The sequence below is a fragment of the Dromaius novaehollandiae genome, chromosome 5 (genome assembly GCF_036370855.1).
Source record: "Dromaius novaehollandiae isolate bDroNov1 chromosome 5, bDroNov1.hap1, whole genome shotgun sequence".
NCBI classification, from domain to species: Eukaryota; Metazoa; Chordata; class Aves; order Casuariiformes; family Dromaiidae; genus Dromaius; species Dromaius novaehollandiae.
In genome coordinates this window covers 71,676,672-71,698,131 of record NC_088102.1, presented here as the reverse complement: position 1 = coordinate 71,698,131, position 21,460 = coordinate 71,676,672, and the positions used below count along the sequence as shown (strand labels likewise).

The 21,460-nt window shown below is 43.5% G+C and overlaps 1 protein-coding gene across 1 annotated transcript in view; it reads right to left on the bottom strand.

Annotated features, from left to right (window-relative positions):
- The window catches only part of PLCB2 (phospholipase C beta 2), a 51,234-nt gene that overhangs the window by 4,565 nt on the left and 25,209 nt on the right, over window positions 1–21,460 (bottom strand). The window contains exons 12-30 of the mRNA XM_026110711.2: window positions 21,137–21,294; window positions 18,848–18,930; window positions 18,340–18,424; window positions 17,316–17,487; window positions 16,389–16,486; window positions 15,570–15,666; window positions 14,301–14,385; window positions 13,683–13,807; window positions 12,462–12,616; window positions 11,861–12,025; window positions 10,723–10,822; window positions 10,403–10,507; window positions 9,605–9,690; window positions 9,053–9,149; window positions 6,885–6,938; window positions 5,208–5,421; window positions 4,788–4,956; window positions 2,947–3,023; window positions 1,105–1,200 (exon numbers count right to left, since the gene is read on the bottom strand). Coding sequence (XP_025966496.2) covers window positions 1,105–1,200; window positions 2,947–3,023; window positions 4,788–4,956; window positions 5,208–5,421; window positions 6,885–6,938; window positions 9,053–9,149; window positions 9,605–9,690; window positions 10,403–10,507; window positions 10,723–10,822; window positions 11,861–12,025; window positions 12,462–12,616; window positions 13,683–13,807; window positions 14,301–14,385; window positions 15,570–15,666; window positions 16,389–16,486; window positions 17,316–17,487; window positions 18,340–18,424; window positions 18,848–18,930; window positions 21,137–21,294 — 2,221 coding nt within the window. The remainder of the gene's footprint in view (window positions 1–1,104; window positions 1,201–2,946; window positions 3,024–4,787; window positions 4,957–5,207; window positions 5,422–6,884; window positions 6,939–9,052; window positions 9,150–9,604; window positions 9,691–10,402; window positions 10,508–10,722; window positions 10,823–11,860; window positions 12,026–12,461; window positions 12,617–13,682; window positions 13,808–14,300; window positions 14,386–15,569; window positions 15,667–16,388; window positions 16,487–17,315; window positions 17,488–18,339; window positions 18,425–18,847; window positions 18,931–21,136; window positions 21,295–21,460) is intronic.

Below are 21,460 nucleotides of genomic sequence, written 5' to 3'. Positions count from 1 at the left end.
GTGCCATACAGTAAGATAGGTCTGCTAGTGCCCAGAGACGGGTCTGCTTACACTTGCTTAATGTCCTCCCACATAAGTAATTACTGTAATTTTAGAAATGGGCAGATAAACAACATTCAAACTTGACTGAAGCATAAGCCAAATAATTGGAGGTAAAATTATATTTTTTTCAGTTTAACCAACATCAAAAGGACCTTGCTATGAGCAGGAATATCAAAAGAGGTAGTGTGCCCTCTTATGTACCCTTAAACACTTGAAGCTATTACAGCTGGTAGTGATATACTGATTCATAGCATGCAGTGGTTGAGTGCACAAGCCCAATAGCAGAATATTTATAACAAATTAAAGGGGAGAGAAAAATGCAGCCATTATATGCCTAAACACAGCCTCCTAACCAAGAGGGTTGCTGAAAATGATTGATTACAAACAGACTCTGGAGAGGATAGGGAAGACCTAGCTTTGATTCTAAGGAGAGATAGATGTCCATCAAGGTCTAAAGGTAAGCAGAAAATTTGGAAATGCTCTTAGATTTCTGCTGAAGTGGCTGGGCGATGCTTTGTCACTTCAGCAAGTAAGAAGCTAAGACAAGTAAAAGAGCCAAAGTGGACTGGTGCCACTGGGATGGTCATCTTCCAGGTACAGTCTGTCCATCTGTAATAGCCTCTTCCTGTATTTCCACATGAGCTCCTGCTCCCTGCAGGGTCAGGATCTCAAAGGCTCAACTCCTCTCAGGCTTTTGAAAAGTCCAGTGAGTAACTGATCTTGTGGACTGCCTTACACAAAAAATTAGAACCAGGGAGAATGCTCTGGAAGCCACTGTCAGCAGAGCCTGCAGGGCTGACGTTATCACTGCAGCTAGGGAGCTGAGGCTTGGCTTCACTGCATCTGTGCCTATGTACTGGAATGCTATGGAAACAAAGTGCTATGCCAGGAGTGAGGGTAAGCAGGTGTATCTTCCCTGATTTCTATATGTATGCCACAACCTGTCTGGCTGCTTTAAAAAGTTTCTCAATGACAGAGACTGTGGTGTAGTGCTGCTCCCTGCCTGGAACAGCACTGCTAGTGCTCTGCATAGACGAAGCCCGGTAACATCTACTCCAGTACCTCTCCTGAGCAGCCTTGTCACTAGTGTTTCTCATCATGGTTTGGATTCGGTCCACTCTCTTTGCCTCCAGCTTCTTCTTAATCTCTTTAATATTGCTGTGGAGAGAAAAGTGTGCTGTGAGAGACAGAACTGATTACAAATCCCACATACTGAAGCAGCACTGTTAGCACCCCACATTTTGCTTTCTGGTCATAAGAACTTGGTAACGGCCATCGGACTGGTGCCCATCAATCTTGTGTCCTGTCACCAACAGTAGCTAGAAGCAGATGTTTAAAGGAAGTGTAAGTAACAGACCAAATATTCCTTAGAAGGAGGAGGAGTAACCTCTTTCCCTCCTAGACCTTATCAGTTTCTCATCTAGTCGTCAGTTTCTATACATTTATGTTCCATGCATGTCCCCCATACCTCCAGAATTTCGCTCTACTTTTGGACCCCATAGCAAGGAACTTCACAATTACACACTGTGTGGAAGAACTACTACCTGAGAATTTCACTGGGTGCCACACTTTTCTTCTGTTACAAGAAACAGTGAGTAATCACTTTCTTATTCTTCTTTTCCATACTATTCATGATTTTGCAGATTTCTGTCACACACACACACACACACACACACCCTTGACCATCTGTTCTCTAAGAGTCCTCTTTAATTTCATTTTGTGCAGAAATTATTCCATACTGCTGATTATCCTTCCTATCCCTGCTTGCTGTTCCAAAGGTCAAGTCAAAGGTGCTTGTTCAAGATAGCATATTGAAAAGGCGAGTGTGCCAGGGGTGGTATACAGTGGGATAGTGCTGACTTTGTATGTTTTTTCCGCCTCAATTTTTTTCCCACAGAATTCCTAAAATTCTATTTGCCACTTTGGCCACTGCAGTGTGGTGAATGATGTTTTCAGAGAAGTGACCACAGCAGTTCAAGATCTCGTTCCTGAGTGACAACAGCTCACCCCTATGTACAGATGAGTTAGGATTTTTTCCCCTCACATATATTATTTTGTATTTACTGACACTGAATTTATCTGCCATTTTATTGCCCATTGCTCAAGATCTTTGAATCTTTCTGCAGCTCTTCAGCCAGCTGTAGATTTGACTGTCCTAAATGACTTCCTATTGTTAGCAAACCATCACCTAGCTACTCAATCTGTTTTTCCTAGTCTTGTTTGAATATGCTGAATAGCAGTGAGAAATGGAGACTCTGTCTTGACAGAACACATGAAAAGAGGAAGTTTTATCTGACTTAGCGACTAAAGGCCAAGAAACAGTTTAACACTAAAAAGGAATGAGAGAGGATTTCAGCTTCAGGATGATGTTAGTGCAAGAGCAAATAGCTATATGCCTGCCTAGAAATTAGTGAATTGATTCTACCAATTTATTCAAGCACTGAAGCCAAGATGCTCAGTTCATTAAAAAGACTGAGCTGATCAGCGCCTGGAAGGGCTTATGCAGTGTACTGACTACAACAGATCGAGATGACACGCAGTGACCAGCATTCTCATTTCCTATCTTTCTGGATTAGTCAGTTGTGGCTACTTACAACAGCTGGAATGTATAGTGCCTTGGAGCAGGAATACCATTCTAGCGGTCACGATACTAGAGCTGCGATTATGTATGTATGTACTTAGGTGCATGTGTGCACGTGCATCTTCCTGGCAAATCATGTCACATCTCTGCGCCTCAACTTCTCACTTGAGTAAAGGAAATACTTCTCTTCCCTACCTCTTTCTTTGCCTCTTTCTCTTGTATTCACTCACTGTAGTACAGTGCCCCAATATTTCCTACCAGGAAATGCTACCCCAGGTTAAGAACTATGCATTATTACTTCATTATTCAAATACGCAGTTTACCTTTCTGACGACTCCTTCAGTGCCTTCAGCTCAGCTGTCTGCTTCTCTTTGGCTAACTCTATTATCTTGGTAACTTGCTGTTCAAAGGATTAAAACAAGATCAAAAGCAAACAAAGATGAGACACAGCACACCATCAGTGTTTAATTACCACCAGATTCAGCTTCATCCCTCCCTGCACTGAATTCCAGTGGCCAGCTAATCCATGTGGCTTTGTGCAAACCTGTGGACCATGTCAGCAAGTTATGACATGCACACAGATCAGACCATACTAGTGGACAGATTGCACCAAGGCTCGAGAAGCAGCCCTATAAGCCGTGTCACATCTCTCGATTATGCTTATGGACAGCTTCCTAGTTCTCTGTTTGTGTGGGAGGCAGCAACAGATTCACTGTACCTGTGGGCAGGTGGGAATGAGCAGTGGAGCCTACCTTATAAAGAACAGAGGCTAGCAAGATGATGGGCCTTCTCTCCTGTGGAAACGTATGATTGCCTTGAAAGGGGCCCACAGCTGTAACATGGCATGTATGTTGAGTTTTCCTTCTCATGTGGCACCTTACTGGCAGAGTAAGTATCAGCATAGTGAGACCTCTCTGCACTGCTGCCTGCTGAGAGACAGCCTGAAAGAGAAAGTCCTGACTACAGGGCTAAGTGCTGTGCAGTGAGAACTCAGCTTTTATTTCCTTTTCGGAGCCTTGTTTGACAGAGTTCTGAGACAGGAATGTCTTATTCCTTTGGTTTCTTTGGCGATAAGCAAGGTTTCCAGGTAAGCTAGTTGTCATGAGGCAGTTGGTTTCCATCTGGGTCAGTATGGGATAGATGAGCCACTCTTGCAGAAAGTTTGCAAGGTGCTTGTCAAGCCAAACTGCACCAGGGAGCCTAAAATTTAAGGATGCAAATTCCTCTGGCAAACTATGATGGAAAAAGGCCTCCAAATCCTGGAATCATTCCCCTTTCATCCAAATGGATGATGTATCCCATGTTTCCAGACATTACTGTGTCTTTTTCTACTGTTTTCTCAAAGTAGTGGTTCTGAGAGTGTGGGAAACACTGATGCACTTGTAGGACTGGCTGTCTGGCAACCTTATGTGGGCACCTGCTTCAGCTTCCACCAAATCAAACAAGAAAGCTCTTTCCAGCTTCCAAGAGGAATGAGATCCAGCCCTGCTGTCAGTGCTAAGGGATGCACCTAGGAGTACCGTCCCTCTCAAGGCTTTCAGTTTATTAGCACTGACATAGCAATGGCAAATACTGAACTTCGTGGGGCAGCTCCATTCCCATGCATCACCTGTCCTGATTGAAAGACAGCAGTGAGCATGGACATGCCAAGGTATGTTTGTGACACTCTGATGGTTGCCAGTGGTGAACCTGCAGGGATTCAAGGTATGTGTGTCACCCTAGCTCTGACTACAGCTTCTAATAAGCGGCTGTGAGAAGCATGGAGTAGCCTGATGTACCCATGCTCCTAGACAACTGGTACCTGACAGCACACAAAGCTACTAAATGCCATGTGAACTGCAAGCTGAGCTATCAGAAGAGTTTAAGCAGGTGGAGTCTGATGTGCTCCAGGGCAGTGCTTCTCAAACTTTTTCAAGTTGCAGATCCTTAAAAATATTTCTGCTGGATTTTTGTGGCCTCTGGTCTAACAAATAAGCATCACTGCCAATAGGCATTCTCTTCTTAACTATCTTGCATGGACCTAACAGTTGCTCTGGAGAGTATTTTCTGCCTGACTTGTGGCCACATTTCTGAGCCTAGTTTCAGTGAAAAGGAACCTGGTTTTCAGGCTGTCCTTGCAGGGCACTCCTAGTCTCACTCTTCTGCGGACACATGCAGTCCTTACCTCTGTGGCGTGCTGCTCTTTCTTTTTTCGAATCCCATCATGGTGTTCCTCCTCTAGTTGGATGAGGTCCATCTCCAGCCTGTCCCTCAGCTCCAGAACTCGGCTATCAATGCTTTCTGCTGTTTCTACAGGACTTGCCCATGTACCAAGGTCATCTGTTGTCATACTCCTGCGGAACAGATACAGCAGCTGTGCTGCTTCTAGAGGTGCTGATACATTCCTGATCTTCCTACCCATCTCTCAATGGGAGCGTCTGATGCTCTACAAATCCAGGGAGACATTCCGTGCCCATTCCATGCTCCTCTCAGAGAAGAGGAGCATGTTGCTTGCACACGTTTCACTGAAGAAGGCCCCCTCCTTGGGTTTGGGGAAGTGACCCACAAGCCAGCTAGCCCTGCTGGAAACCTGTGCTGTATTTACCTCTTCTTCTTCTGGGTTTTCCCAGGGTATATCATCCTTTTCTTGCCTCCATGGCATATAGGCTCTGAAAAGAGGGCAGAATATCTCTGCAGCAGCTCATCCTTGCGTTTGCTTCCTTTCCGCTCTAGCTCCTTCAATTCCTTCTCCTGCTTCTTCAGCAGCTTCAGAAAGAGCTTCATCTGCTGCAGTTCTTCAAGGCTTGCTGTCTGCGGCTCTAAAACAGAATACAAAGACAGGCTGTCCTCTCACACACAGTGTTTCTCACACTGCTGTGATGCTTTTTGGGGTCAGACAGGTTTTTTCAGCACTGCCATCACTCAGGTTTCCTTCCTCTTTCCATCGTTACACACAGTTCAGTTCAGCACCTGGTGGATGTCTGGCTTAGGGAGAGCCAGAAGAATTACAGCGTTTTGGTATTTTAGCCAGAGGAAGACCCTTGTAATGTGTCAAACACATTGTGACACTTGCCAAATTACAAGGAGAGGTGCTTTGATCCCTTCTAGTTTTAACAGCTATTCCCTCAGCTGTGAAGAAGGAATGAATGGGCTTTTCAAGTAGATGAAAATCTGGGGGGGGGAGGATTCCTGTGAACTACTGGAGAACTTGTTATCTGCCAGTAGCAAGTGAGTAAGATGTGGTTATCTGTGGCTGAAAGGCCACAGGGAGTTTTCTTTTCAAGGGAAGTAACTTTTTTTCTTGGTTTGGAATGTATAAAAATTAACGGAACTTGTGGGTGTGGCTGCAACACAATGCTGGGTCAACTACTTCTAAAATGCTCACAGTGAGGAAAAATTCAAGCATACAGCTCAAAAGCAAGTCAGTAACATCTAGATTTTAAAACCAGAGCCTGCTATGCATCCCAATTATGTGATGCTTCTTGCAAGAATACATATTTTATGTAATCATAGTTCTATCATGGGGAACATATTTATTTATGAATAGCTTTTAAAAAAAATTGCTGCACCTAACAGTTATTTAGCAACATATCCTGAGGGCAATTTGTTTGCTCTTGTGACTTCAGTTCAGTTTTGTGGCATATTTAGGCGCACTGGTTACTAGTGTTTTTTGTTGATTTATATCACATTGCATTAAGAAACAGAAAAGCAGGTGAACAATACATCATTATAGATGGTTCAGTCCCTGTATGTGCTGAAGTCTCCCTGTGGCCACATTAACTCTGGTTTAGGCAGGGTAAACAAACCATCAAATCTGGCCAAAGCAACTCCTGTCATAGCTCTGGCCTCCCGTCTTGCTATAAAGTCGACTTGCTACAGCATTTCTGCCACCAGCAGCTTCAGAGGGCTAAGGCTGGAGCAGTGTGAAGCTATTCTGACCTACCTGTGCTGATGGCACTGGCCCAGCTGTGCTTGCATAAGGGATGGACCAAGGCAGCTCTCAGCCTCTTGAGACCCACTATGAGCTTAGTTCCAGCATGAGAGCTGTCCACACACCATAGTGGTTGCTGAAATGGGCAAAAGGTGCCTTAGACAGGGAGACTGGTTCACTGAGCCCAGGGATTTGTGTGGTTTGCCCTCTTTGCTGTCAGCGTTGGGTTGGGTATTTGTTAATTTACAAACCAGACTTCATCATCTCTATCCCAATTAGAAATTGAGCAGACAGGTGACGTAAGACAACCGACATGGCTGCAGCCCATATGAACAGCGTGAGCGGAGTTACCTGCAATTTGTGTTGCTGCTTTCACATTTTCATCCTTGGCCAAAGCCACTGCTCCTGAAATCACAAAGGAGGTTCTTGTTTACATTCTGTCTTGGACCTTGCGTTGAAAATGGTCAGTGCAGAGCTCATCAGGAGCATGGACCACAGGATAGTTGTTGGTGTGAACAGAAAGGGATTAATTAAGCTACTGAGATGCTTAAGTGCTTGCAAACTCTGTTGCCAGGTGCAACAGAAATGGGAGCAGGAATGTCTGCCTGCAACAGAGAAAAAGGGATTTGCTTTGTATTAACTGGATATTAAGCTAGTGATGATTTGGCATACATTAACTTTATTAGATTAGGTGATTAGGATTTTCTGGCCTGAAACTTGAGAAAACAGACTATTTTGATACTAAGGTATTTGAAAGGACACTGTAACCAGTTAATAAGGAAGAAATAGTGATTAACTGTCAATTTATAAAAAACAGAATAGAATGAGGTAATCTAAATGAACAATGGGGGACATGTTCCTACCTGACTTGAAATTAATCTATCAATTAAGTTTAAAAGCATGTTTGAGGAAGGCTCCCTCCAGCAGTTTCATCAATACTAAATCTTTAATGTTGGTTATTTTGTTCTGCAAGACCAAGAAGGAGCCAGTATGAAAGCAGTAAACAAACTGTTTGTGAGACCTTTCTCTGCCAAAGCCTCTTTGAACTCATTAATAAATGCTGATTTTGTCTCTTGATTTCTGTTCAAGTAAATCCATACATTTTTCTCAATTCCTATGACCAGTCAGAATTAAACAGTTTTTGCCCTTATGTTAACTGGTCCTCATTTAATCTAATGGTCAAAACACAGGACTGTTCCATTCCCACTTTTGCAGAATGCCAGATGTAGGATCTATTCACTCTGAAATTGTAATAGTTCTTATAAAGGATTTGGGGTTCAGCTGAGCTGATTAATAAAATACAGTCTTTAAAGCTCCCCCAAATATTATACAACAGGACTCTCATGCGAGGACAGTTTCACATAACCCTCTGGGGCCTTTCAGGGGGATTTGAACATACTTAAAAAGTCAAAAGTAGTCAACAGTGATTTACAGAAAGAGACCCCTGAAAAGAGTAACAGACGTGAGGAGCAGTGAGGCATTACAGAGTAGTATCAAGACAGATTTTAAAACCTTTCTCTCAAAAATGACCAGAAATGTTAAGTCTTTGTTCAAAAATCAAAGTCCAACCTGCAATTTCACACTTAAGGTGAAAGGCTACATCTCTGCCACACAAGCAAGGTGGTGCTTCAGAACTTTTTCCTGTACGATGGCTATAGAAGTAGAGCAAATCTTTGGACGCTTGTGTGGCAATTCAGCCAGTTCAGAAAAGTTTAAATCCTGTCTTTAACTAGGACAGCTGATCTTTTTATCACTGATACTACGGAGAATAATACAGGAGAAGCTCAGATAACAGAGCAGAGAAAAAGGCGGTGGAAGATGAGTGTAAGTGCTTGGAGTCCAGTATTTATTTCTCAAGGAAAACTGATTTCAGTTACCTCAGGTTGGAAGCTATACTACAGCATATGTTATGGGTGGCCTGGTAGTGTGGGTATGGATGATGGTAGAAGAACAGTTATAGATTCAGACCTAATGAAGGATCTCTGGATAACTGCAAGGAGGAGAGCAAAAAAGGAAAATGAGCAGAGCTATCACGCTTGCCCGAGAATGTACATTTCTGGCAAGACCTGAGGTATTTTCTAACATATACCACTTCTCCCTTGGTTCCCTCTTAACATTACCCTCCCAGATAACATGGTGCTGAACATGCAAAACTGAAGTCCTTTATTGGAGTCCTCAGCATAGGAAACAGCAATACCATCCTAATGTGCATTAACCCTGCCTTGGAGGTCAAGGACGATGTTCATGCCAGTTGGGTCTTAGGCTCACTTCTTGGCATTCTCAGGAGATCCTTGATATTTCTTTGTGGAGTAAAATCAGTATACATGCCCACACCAGGCACAAGAACTGGGGATACCTACAACTTTGATTATTATTGACAAACACCAGAATTTAAGACAGTGATTTGGCCCAAGAGGTCCTGATCCTATTACTAGGATATCCTTCTAGCACTGCCTCTTTCCAGCCTTCTGAGTGTACAGGCTTTCATGTCTATTTTTAGCTCATCCCCAATGCTTTACCTGCAGGTCCATTTGAAAAAGAAGTGTTGAATTTCCCAGTGGAATCTGGTATCCCATTAGTTTCAGCAGATGGGCAGTTTCTCTGTGTTTCAGGACTCTAAAACAAAGATCAGAAGTAAAAGCACAAAAAGCACAGCAAATGGAATTGGAGACTAAAAGATTAGTGACAAAAAGACACCCAGAGAGCTGGCATATGCTTCCTCCACTATTGAACTCTTAAGGCATTTGTCTGGCTTTCAGGTGTATCACATTGCTAAGTTTCCCTCTTCAGTGGCAACGGTGTTAACCTACTCACTGGCAGAAGGAGCTTCAGCGATGTATGAAATACCCTCAGAAGCTTCTTCCACAGCTGTTTGTCTCTGATATTTTCCACCTCTACACTGAAGGCAGGCCTCTGTCTGCCTCTGTCTAGAAATAGTAAATAGATATATCCATTCTCGGACAGCCTTGTTCCAGGATAGTGGGAAAGCCTCTTGAAAATGCTCTCTGTTATTTCAGGTGGAATCCATGCAGCAGGTTTGAGAGAATATGACAGAACTCAGAAAAACTCACCTTCACCGAGCCATCTTTTAGCTTCACTGATCTCTTGTCTTGGAGACTGAAGAACTTAATTGGGTTGGAGAGAGCAATAGTCAGGTCTAGAAAAAAAGAGAAGTCTGGATTATCAAATAACTCACTGCATTTTGTTTTTCTTTGTTTTCTGGTTTCTGCTTTGGCCTAAGATAGGAAATTAAGGAGAAAGGATATTTTGTATTCTCTACTTCTAACAAGATTCTCCCTGATAGCATAAAAAGAGGGGACTATCTTTTTGCCTCACTCCCATTCTGAGGTCACAGCTTGCAACTGACATTTAGGGACAGTTATATGAAGCTGAAAAGAGTATACTGCTCCCAAAGCCGTGCTAAGACATTAATAAGCTGCACAACTCTGTGCTCCAACCCCAGTCCAATACTGTATAAATCTGGACTGTTTTATGAATCCATGTTTCAGTTTCACAGGACTTCCCCCATGAATAAAGTTCATTTGTATGAACACAGGGAAGGGGGGAAGTAAACATGAGATGCCTGCAGTCAAAACCAAAGGAAGTGCTGACAAGAATTTTTGTGGCTGATGCTGCTAAGTTCTTCATGGCTTTGTTCACAATTGTTAAAAGGTTTTGCCATTAGTACATTAATAAGTGGGGTTTCTTTCCTCATTCATCTGTCTCCCACCTTTTGACCATCCGCTGTATAAAGGAAGATCACTGTATCCCAGTATCAGCAAGAACCCCCCTTCAAACACGGAAGAAAAAATTCTCTCCCATTGTCCCTGTGCAACTCATTCCACCCCACACATTCTGACGCATACTACCTGCCCAAGCATCAGGAACATAGTCTTTTATTTCCAGGTACACAAATAGAGAGGGCATAGTGAGCGGCATGTTACTTTCACTGCGGAGACAAACATGGTGATAGCCTGAAAATAGAAAGCAGAAGAGAGAAATTGACCCAGTCTCTCTCCCCTCTTGTCCATGGCTCTAACAGGATAAGCTTGAAGGCTCCACTGCCTACAAGCGTATTCTACACCAGAGACTAAGTAGCAAAATGTGCAGATGCTCCTATCTTCTCCACCGGTTTCCAATGGATAGGTCTGAAGTATACAAAAGCTGAAGGAATTTCCACAAAATTTACCTGAATGCACAGCAATAACAGGAATGACACGATGACCAATGAACTTCCCTCCTTCCTCCCAAGCCACAATTTTGAGAGATGCCAACTCTGGCATCATGATCTATGGAAAAAACAGAGAAATGCAGCTGTGTTCTGGCCTCTAACTTCTAACAGCATACTGGCTTCATTAAGTAAAGTTTTATTCTCTCCTACTTCCAACAAAACAATGTTGTCTCTCCAAGGAAGTTACTGCTTATTTCCATATCTTGTAATTTAACGCTATAGTTTGTCACAAACATAATTGAAGTTACAAAACCTCCAGAAAATACAGCTTTCTCAGAGGACTGACTCCACAAGACCATAGGAGACCAATTTACCTAATGAAAGAATGGGGCCACTATCTCTCCAAACCACAACTTCCATGATGCAATTTCCCAGAGAAGGAAATGAATTTGGAAGGATTATATAATTTAGCAAACATGGTAGCTTTGCCATAAGGGCTGTTCCCTCCCTCCCTCCACCATTTTTTCTGCTGTAAAAAACTGTAGCCTCAAAAGGGTTTTCTGAAATGATAAAATGTATGTACCACGTTACTAGTAGGCTAAAAGTATTTGCTATTTCACAGTGCACTTGACAGAGATGAACATGTAACGTGTATTTTGCCCTCGTAACTTGTTACAGAAAACCCAAACCATACTATCACCTTTGGCTTTACCTTCCCTAATCCAGTAGTTGCATTAGTAGTGACCACTGAATTCCTCTAGACGGATGTGGCAGCTTCCCATGATCTGGCACACCTCAAAACCTCCCACTGGCCCCATTACTTGTCCTCTATGTCTGTTTCTCATCTTATCATGTAACCACATAGGTTTAATTCTTTTCTGCTTCCTCATGCTTGAAGTTTTCAAAGCCAATTAGTGTATTCAGTCTAAAGTGCACCACAAAGGGGAGACTTTTGATGCCTGTTATTTCCAGAAACGTTCCCCATGACCTCTTATCTGTAAATGGAAATCTTCACGGAGAATTGTAGTTTAAACCATGCCTTTCAGACCTCCAGAAAGGAGTCCCTTCTGTTGCCACTGACCACCTGAAAAGCAGTGCTTTTGACCCACAGGATCTTTAAGGATTTTCTGTCTAAATTACCATCAGATACTACTACCTTTTCAAAAACAAAAGCCTCTTCTTTCCATACAGGGTTAATGGAATTGGCAGTGGAGGTCAGTTTAGTTCTGTATTTGCGTTTTGTGTCCCTTGGCAACCCAAACAGCTCTACTTCCACATATGTCTTCACACTGCGGTCTGAGAGGAACTGACCAGAAAGGATCTATGAACAAAAAGAAACATAATTAGCAACTGCTGAAAAAAATAATGTAGAAGAACCCTACCCATACCTCCCCTCAAAAAGTCCCTCTCCAGTCCCAAAACACCTCTTCCAATCCATACCACAATATGCTATTCTTTCACCTTTTCTTCCCCCATGGTTCTTGCTTTAGCACCTCCTCCATCCTCTTCCCTCCCCATCATCACAGCCTTGGATTCTTCTGCGTGGCAGATGCTAATTTTCCATTTTCATATGATTAATATAAAATAGTGAAAGAACTGGGAGTTGCCATGGTAACACTCTCCCACAGGACTCTCTGGTTTCATTTGCTGTTAAAAACCCTACTGCGTAGTAAATAGAAGGCACATAGATGCTAGTTATACGCGTGGTGCCAGCACGTGGCTGTCAGGAGAGGAAGAGCACCATGCTTTGTACTTGCCGTGACAGACAGGGTACTTGCCACCACCACATCAATGCGGTCCACAGAGAAGGGGTCAAACTGCTTGTCTGGACGCCGCAGGAATTCATGCTTGAGCAGATAGCCACACTGGCCATTGAACTCAAACAGAGACATGTTCTGCTGCATGGGGACGTCTGAGAGATATGAGCAGAGGAACAGGGTGAGAAAAATTTCTGTGGAACCTCCTCTGGTGGGTTGTGTGGTATAAGTGAGCTGAAAGAAGCTGTACTTCTACAGACTCTGCTAGCCAAAAACTCACAAAGCCTCTTCATAAACTAATTAAGCCTCCCAGCACCCATCAGGGAAAAATGTTACAGCAGCTGTTTTGCAAAAGCTAAGTGGTTGCTCATGACTGCACCATAATCCATGGGCGAAACTTGATTAAAACCTACTCTAAGAGGTACCTGCTGTTTCAGGTGTGAAGTGAGCAGCTGCCTGAGCCCTTCCACTCCTTCCCCTTTCACTCTGGGCTTTTTCTCAGTCCGTCTTCTCCTCTGCTGCTTCTTCCCTTGCTAATACTGTCTTCTGGTTTCTACACCCATCTTTAGTACGATATCCTCTTCCTCACCACTCTCTCTCACACCCTCTCTAAGTTTCTTCTTTTTTTCTCCTCTCAACCTATAGCTAGTCTCCTACACTGTGTGTATATATAAGAGAGCGAGGGAGGAAGAGGGGGAGAGAATAGCTTCATCTGGAAGATTTTTTTGTCTCTTGGTTGTGCAGCAACGAAAGGCCCTTCTTACCTGTTCAGGTCAGTGTACTGGAAATAACAGCACAGACAGGACAGTGCCATACCTAGATGGAACTATGCCTGCTGCCTCTCAAAAGGGCAGGCAGCTTAGGAGAAAGACAGTCTTCTGATGTAACTGCGCACATTATGCAGCCTGACCTAACATTACAAAACAGCCAGAGGTGGTACCTGGGTAATGGGTGACAGCAAGTCCACGTGTGGGTGTATGCACAACTGTTAACGATAGGCATCGCTGGCACTGCATGCCAGGTTTGTGCTGGGTCTAGAAAAGTGCTTTTGGTCTGCAAGAGACTGAGTCAGAGAGGAAGAACACAGTGTGGGAGAAGGCACACAATAAAGACATTCAGAGCAACAGCAGTGTTAGGAAAGAGCAGTGAAGGAAGAAGTGACAGTGAAAACGAGCACATAGCCTCACCCACTGAAAAGCTGGAGGACAATGTGACACTCACCCATGGTCTGGAAGTTCAGTGCCACCATCTGACAGCCGACGTTCCAGAACATCTGGGGCATGTAATTAGAGGAGTCCATCCGGGTGCCTTTGGGATAAATCCGGCTCATTTGTCGCTTGTTATATCTACAGTTACTCTATCGGAAACAGGTCTGGAGCACTTCTGCTGCCTGTGTACCCTGGGGCTAGTTCACATGTTCAAATTAGGAGAGTTGTTAAAGCTCTGCTACCAAATGCTCAGAACCTTCCAAATGAGAGGAGAAGTTCAATGACAGGCTTCTTTCCCATATCACTTTCTGCTTAAGAGCGAGCACCTGGCCATCATGGCTTTGCTAGAGTGGGATGCATCCTGTTAAGAATCTGTCAACAGCCCCCAAGCCACCCTAGAAGCTCTCATGTCTCTGGCACCTACACCATTTATTCACCTATTATGCCTCTGACTAATAGTTAATCAGGTCCTGAAACCAGAAGCTGGTCATATCTGCCTCAGCCTTACTCAAGCTTCAGATTAGTACTCACGAGACTGCATCTTTTGTCAGTCTGACATACTGATGCAATGTCTTATGCTCTCACATTCCATAGAACCAGCTATACTGACCAAACATTGCCAAAAGGATACTCTACAAACTGCAAAGGGAACTTGGTTAGCAGATCATAAGCCTTCAGCTCTGTGAAGGAAGAGATGACATAACTCCGGTTCTTCTCTAGAAACAGGAAATAAGGAAGCATTTAGGCAAAATGCATGCCCAGCCCCGCCCCCCCCCCCCCCCCCAATCTCTTATTATCCTGGGTGTGGAAACTATAGCATGCAATGGACTTAAGAAGCACTCAGTCTGTTTATTCCCACTTTCTACCAGGTACTATTTTCTTATCAAGGCAATTTATCTTTCTCTGGTCCCTTGTGATGGGACTGAGGAACTATGTTCCATAAAAGGTTATTTATGTTTACTGGGGAGAGAACAGTTGTTTGCTATAGGACAGGAACTTCATGGAATACAGACAGGACTGGCTTGCAAAGGCATGTGTGCATATGAAAGAATTCACCTTTTAGTGCCAGGCTATGCACTATGACATACACGGCTCCACACTGGTTCTCTGAACTGTACATTTATAATTGCTTAGGTAGAGCTTAAATCATAAGGATTTATGCCCATCTCTTCCTGGATTCTATTGAAATTTGGAGAACAGCTTCTACCTGGAGTTTTAGTTCCAAGTGAATCCCAATATTCGAAGCAAAGTTTTGCACAGTTTGCTATTTCATCAAGTTTCTCCTTTTCCATTCCCTTACTTACTTACTTCCTCTCTCTCTCTCTCTCTTTTTTTTTTTTTTTTTGGTAATCATCATTGAATCCAGCTCACTCAGAGCTAGGCCCTATTTTGGGAACTGCTTAGAGGAATCTATTGTGTATTAAGAAACTGGGTGCATTTTCAAGATTTCAGATGCACTCCTCTCTGTCACCAGCCAGGGTCCTAATCGCCGTGGAAGAGGAAGGCCAGTCACAAACATTAAGAAAGGCTGGGCTCAGTCCTGCCCTCAGAAACAGGAAAGCAAGTCCACAGAGACATCATTTACCTCTAGACTATTTCCTTTCATTCTCACTTGTATAACTGAGAGCCACATCTGACGCATCCCTATCTTCTCCTTACCAATTCCTTACTACAGGGAGAAGGATGGAAGGGAAGTGCATGTGGATAATACATGTCTTGTGATAGAGAGAGAAGATGGCAGAAAATAGGTTAAAGCAAATGACAAAGTCAGCTGGAGAACACAGACATCTGAAGCATGCCTTCCCTGGTCAAATGGAAATACTCAGGACCCTGAAAGGGCTGGAGTCTAACTTACGGGAAGAGACTTCAAAGGAATCAAAAGGGCTGGAGTCTAACTTACGGGAAGAGACTTCAAAGGAATCAAATTTGATGGGTTGGACATAATTAACGAGGCTGGACATTTCCTCATATGCTGTCACTTCCAAACCGGCAGTGCCCTAGACAGAAAACAAAACCCAAGAGAAGACAGATGAAGAAACTTTTCCTAGCAGTGAAACAAAACACACCTGGGCTTCACAATCAAAGAAATCCAATGGCTGCTCTGAGCAGAGCACACCAGTTTCTCTGGTTTCTCAGGCTTCTTAGTCCTACAATTATTTTCTAGGCACTGTGTAGGCAGGGGCAGGGCTTCCAGGTAGCTAGACAAAAACTGAAACCAAGACAGTTTGTATGAAGAGGTATCAAGATGAATACTTCACCTCTTTTACCTCTCAAAACATGGAGTCTGGGACAAACCTGGGACATTGTTTGCCCTGTTCTCTGACTGATACTAGGAAGATGGAAATGTGAAATAGATTTTCTCTTCAAGGGGATGCTGATCAGCTACATCCCCCTTAAACAGCTGCACTTCATATTTCTGTAACAGCTTTTATCAGACTAAGGCTAAGCCTCTCCAAACACCCTGAAGGCAGACAATTATCTCCAATTCATGCAGAATAGCAAAGGCAGACTCGGAAATAATACCTCTCCTGCCATATCCTATACGCTTGCAACATCATTTATATTATTCAGTTTCTCCTCCAGCAGTCTTGTTGCATGGGGGAGGGAAGGTCCCTGATCAGTCAGAGCACAGCTCATTCCCATTTGGGATTTAATCTCAATTCAGGATGGTGAGGCCCCAGAGAAACCAGAAAAGGAACAGAGACAGCAGTGACAGTACCTCATCTGACTGCATCTTTTTAATCTCCTCTTCATCTAGGTTTCCCAGCTGTTCCTCCTCTTCCTCTGGTTCCTCTTCAGCCACATCGCCTGCCCAGACTAAGCACACACAGCCCACATCAGTAGCACACTGAGACAAGACATTGTGGATTGTGCACATGACCCCCAATACTAACTCCACCAGCAATGGTGAGTTCTGGAAAACTGCCCAAACAAGCCACACAGGAATAAGAAGCAGAGGAATAAGAGCCATCATGCCACTTTATTAACCAAATCCAAATATGAAAAGACCGGACTCTGGACTGGCACACTCAGTAGACTCAGTCATTCTTATTGGGGGGCCTCCCTCATAGCCCAAGATTCACAACCACCATGCTGTTTTCCCCACTGAGGGTTATGCACATTTGTGAGACTGAATGTCTGATTTCCAGGTTCTCTGTCGTGGCGTCTTTCTTCCCTTCATGTGCTCCTATTATGACAGGGACTGAAAACTGACTGTTCTGTCTTAGATTCCCTGAGCCCAAGAGGTGACAGCAGGAGAGTGGGGACCGAAGGTTTTATAAACCTTCAAGAACTTCAAGGTGGTTATCAGAGAGTTACAGATAGTAAAAAAATTATCCACACTTCCATAAAACCAACAGCCAAGGCTATCAGTGAACTACCAACCCATGCAACTGTAAACCTCAGAGTAGACCAAAGGGTTGATGGGCAGGGAATTAAGTTGGTGGTCTGTTACTGGTTGGAATGAAGCCTCTGAGAATATTCTGAAGGCTTAATTTCTCTTCCAAGTTTATGCTTCTTCTTGAAATGCCTGAATTAATGACTGGTATCAGCTTGCCTCAAGATAGTATTGGGCTGATCTGGAAGGTTTCCAGAGGGGCAGACTTGCTCATCTTGCTGTACAAGTCCATCTTCCCTTCAAACGTACCTGTATCTTCACCATCCATAGGGGCCAGCTGCTCGGTGATTTCAGGTTCTACGTTTCTTCCTTTCTTCAACGAATTCTGTCTTTTTCCAGATATAGATTGGTTCTTTTTGTTCTTAATCAATATTTTCCCTAAGAGATCTTGAGGACTTGGTAGAGGAACTCCTGGCTTCAACTGGAACAGAGAAATTTCATACTGAATTTTCATCACAAAGACACAACTTAAACACTTGGCTCTCCTATCCCTCCCAGTACCATTCCTCAGGCTACTTATTAGTGCATGGAAACGTCTCTCAACCAAAAGGAATTGCACACTTGGACGATCCCACTGCAATTGGTTTTGTCAACTCTCCAGTCCCTTACTCTAATACTTCTCTTACGCTCCACAGAACATAGGTGCTGCCTTTTGAATGCACACTGATTTACAAATAACAGGCAGCAAGGGGGACACCAAAGAGGTCACTGTGTCATCAGCTTGTAAAAGTAAGCTGATGACTAGGGTCAAGATGAGTGGGAGCAATATTCAGCTCTTCTGAGTGCAAAGCTAGGCATGTTGCTGACCAGCTTGTCTATGCCTGCATGGGAATATTTCCAGGGTGGAAACAGGAATTTAGAAGCATTGGTGAAAAAGCATAAAATGCCACTAAACTCTTGTTCCTTTTTCCTTCCAAAGTGAGTGCTGGCAGACACATTTAAAATGGCACCATGTACCACAATACACTGACCCATCTTGATACAAGTGGTACAACTTGGTCACCTAGGGCTCAGTTTCCAAAGTCACTGAAGTCACAGACTGTTAAGTAAGAGCAGAATCAGGCAAGTGGTTAGGAAAACCTCTGCGACTGAGAAGTCCTCCCACCATTTTCCATGCTGTTCACCACTATAAACCAGGCTTATTCATCTGCTGCACCCTGTCTCAATCCTTGTATCTGTTGTGGAGTCTCCAAGACTACGAGTAATCAGTTTTTTCACAATGATCTCTCCACTAATCTAAGGTCTTCACATACCCACCTCAGCTTCCACTTACTGGGTATTTTTCCAGTGGCTCTGTCAGCAGCATGTTTCCAAATATGGTTCGGCAGTACTCAGCCATCTTTGCCTGCTGCTTGGGTCTAACAAACAAAGAAATCAAACCGGAGTGGGTAGGAAAGCAGGTGCCCAAATCTGCAGCTTAGCACGAGCAACCACCTTGGGATCCACATAGTCTACCCGGTAAACAATCTCTTATCTTCTCTCAGATAACTATACAGATCCTGAAATACTTCCCCAGGACTAATCCCTTTTGTCCATACTCTGCACTCCCAGCTAAGGGGACAGGCAGTTATGGTGGCTCTCACTCTGTAGCTTACCTCTCACCTTTCAGCTCTGACTCACTCCCAGTTACTTCAGCTATCTCCACCAGTGTTTCATTTCACTGTCCTAAAGCTCACCCAGGGAGCTACTTAAAACCAGGCAGGCCTTGTCTGTGGACTTTCTGCTCTGGAGAATAGAGAAAACAATTCCCCCACATCTGGTCCCAAGCACCAGATACTCACGAGTCCACGTGGTTTTCAAAGGACAGGATAACAGGGTAGAGAGATGTTTTGAAAGCACTTTCAGCAATAGCCTCAATGGCATCCTAAAGGAAGGGAATGGTCAGAGAGGAGATAAACGCTCACTAATAACAGAGCCATGCAGCTGACTGACCACTGAATTGATCCCCAGTTTTCAGATCTCCAAACTGTTCATTGTCAGGGGTTCTCTCTAATGTAGCTGAACTTTTCCCCAGTGAGAAAGTGACAAATGTCTTCTTTTCCAAACCTGTCCAGATTTCCAGCTCCAGAGAATACAAGTTCCAACTCTGAATCCCTGAGATTCTCTTTCACACAACTAAAGTCAATAGATCACACAAAAAATAAAGCCAAAGATGTAAGAATGTGAGTTTTTCTTTTTTCTTACATGGCTAAGAGGATACATAAATGAATATGAAAGCATCTAGCCAGAGAAGCAAACCACTGTAAGATGCACTTCAAATTGGCAGAAAAAGATGGACAAAGCACCAGATTAAACTGCTTCAAACCCTATTTGTACTTACCTCTGAATCTGTCCAATTTTCTGCCATTTCACCTGACTATAAAATCCTTCTGTCTAGCAGCAGAGAACACTAGAATGTTCAGCAACCAGCAGTGCTGACATTTCAAATGCAAATACCATGGAAACGTTCTCAGCATTAATGATGTAAGAAAAAATAATCATATTTTCTCCAAGCCTCTATTAAACTGCCACAAACTTTCCACTATTTTCTTTCCTGGTGCTGCTAATTGGTATGTTAAAGTAGTATCATTTGCTCCTTTGCAATTACCTCCCAGATTTTATTCTTGTCCATTTGTGCGCTAACATCACACAGACCATGGCATACAGCACTGACACATGGACTGCAGCTTAAACACTTAAGGCCAAATTTAGCACCATGTCTCCAATCTGGGCAACCCCCTCATCCCCCAAACCAAACCGAAAACTCCAAAACAATCAACCAGCCCTCTCTACTTCCCCCCAAAATCCTGGTTCAGCAAGCATCTTAGCAATAAAGGAGGCTGCCACAGTTGCGCCTCCATGGATCACTTGGACTGCCTATCAAAGAAACTTTCAAGGTTCAGGGGAGGAAAAGGTGCAGAAGAAGCTATTAAAAGGCCACAGGCAACATTAGAGAAGGGAGGGAGTTGCAGAGGGAAAGATCTACTTATTATATAAAACTAAAACCTGGACACATGCTGAGTTAACAGGTTATAATTTCCTTGAGGTACAGTCACATGTTTTAGCAGAACTTGCTGCAATTACAGCAGCTACAGCTGTCATTATTTCTCCTATCCGTAGTGAACTGCTGTGCAAAAAGCAGCAGTGGTATTACAGGATCTGGGAAATTACTGACACTCAATATGACAATACCTCTGATCATTACTAAGGATCAGGGGTGTTTTTTCCCCACACATAAATATTTTAGTAATAATGAAGCATGGGAACTGGAGGGAAGTTGTAGAATAAGTATTAAGAGCTAAAGAAAAAAAAAAAAGAAAAAAAAAGTGCCTTTGACTGCTGGCAGCTGCTGTAAAGGAGGGCAGAAAAAATAAGTGTGCTGCATTGATTTTTATCCTACAAGCTGTTTGTAACTGTGGTTAAATGCCCTAAATTTCCAAGTGAGAAGCAGGCTTTGGACTCTGCTTCTGAAGTATGGGAGCTGAATCCCCAGGGAAGTTGTCTGCCTAGCATCCTAGAGGGTGAGCACACTCCACACAGCCATGTAATTAGGAAGTAATTAAAATATTCCTCCAAAGTGCCCCCATGTCATGCTGTAAGACACACAAACCTGCTGTAGATGAGTTAGGAGATAAACTCATTTTAAACCTTTGTTTTCTAAAAGCCATCTTGGTCTTTGTTTTCCTGACAGGCATGCATCTATAAATCCACTGTTCTCACACAACTTTCTATCCATAAATCTACCTTGCTACACAACTCTTAGCGTATGCAGATATACTTACTCAATCACCTCTCCATCGCTCTTATCTGCATCCTGTATTTCACTCATTCATTTGTCTTCATCCAGCTAACAACCTCTCTTCTGGTCCTCCCACTCCAAAAACATAAACAAACTCCAACCTATTGCATATTTGCTGGTCTCTCCTCCTATCTACAAATTCATTCACTTGTCATCTTTCCATCAATCTTTCAAACATCTTTGCCCTCAGCCCATGCATTTGACAGTGCCCTCAGTCAGCCAGCCTCCCTGAACAGAGATCAGCCTAAAACCAAGCAAGAGAAAACACATGGGAAAAAAACTCCTTCCTTGCCTTGAAAAGGATCTCAGTTGTCATGGTGAACCCATGAGTGATGATCGGCTCCTCATCCGGGGGACGACCCTTCCAGCAATCCAGCTCTACGCAGCGGCAGCCAGCCAGCAGTGTCTGGCGGTACATTTCGGGAGACGAGATGCCAGAAAACTGACCAGCTGGAGGAGAGTAGAAGGAGTAATTCCCATCATTATTTATTCATGTGGGACATTTTCTGTGTAAGTTAGAGTAAAAGAACCCTCTGACTTCCTTGAGCAGGTGTACATGGCAGGCTGGCAAGATGTTTTAGGCAACAGGGTGACGTCTTCCTTTTGCACAACATTT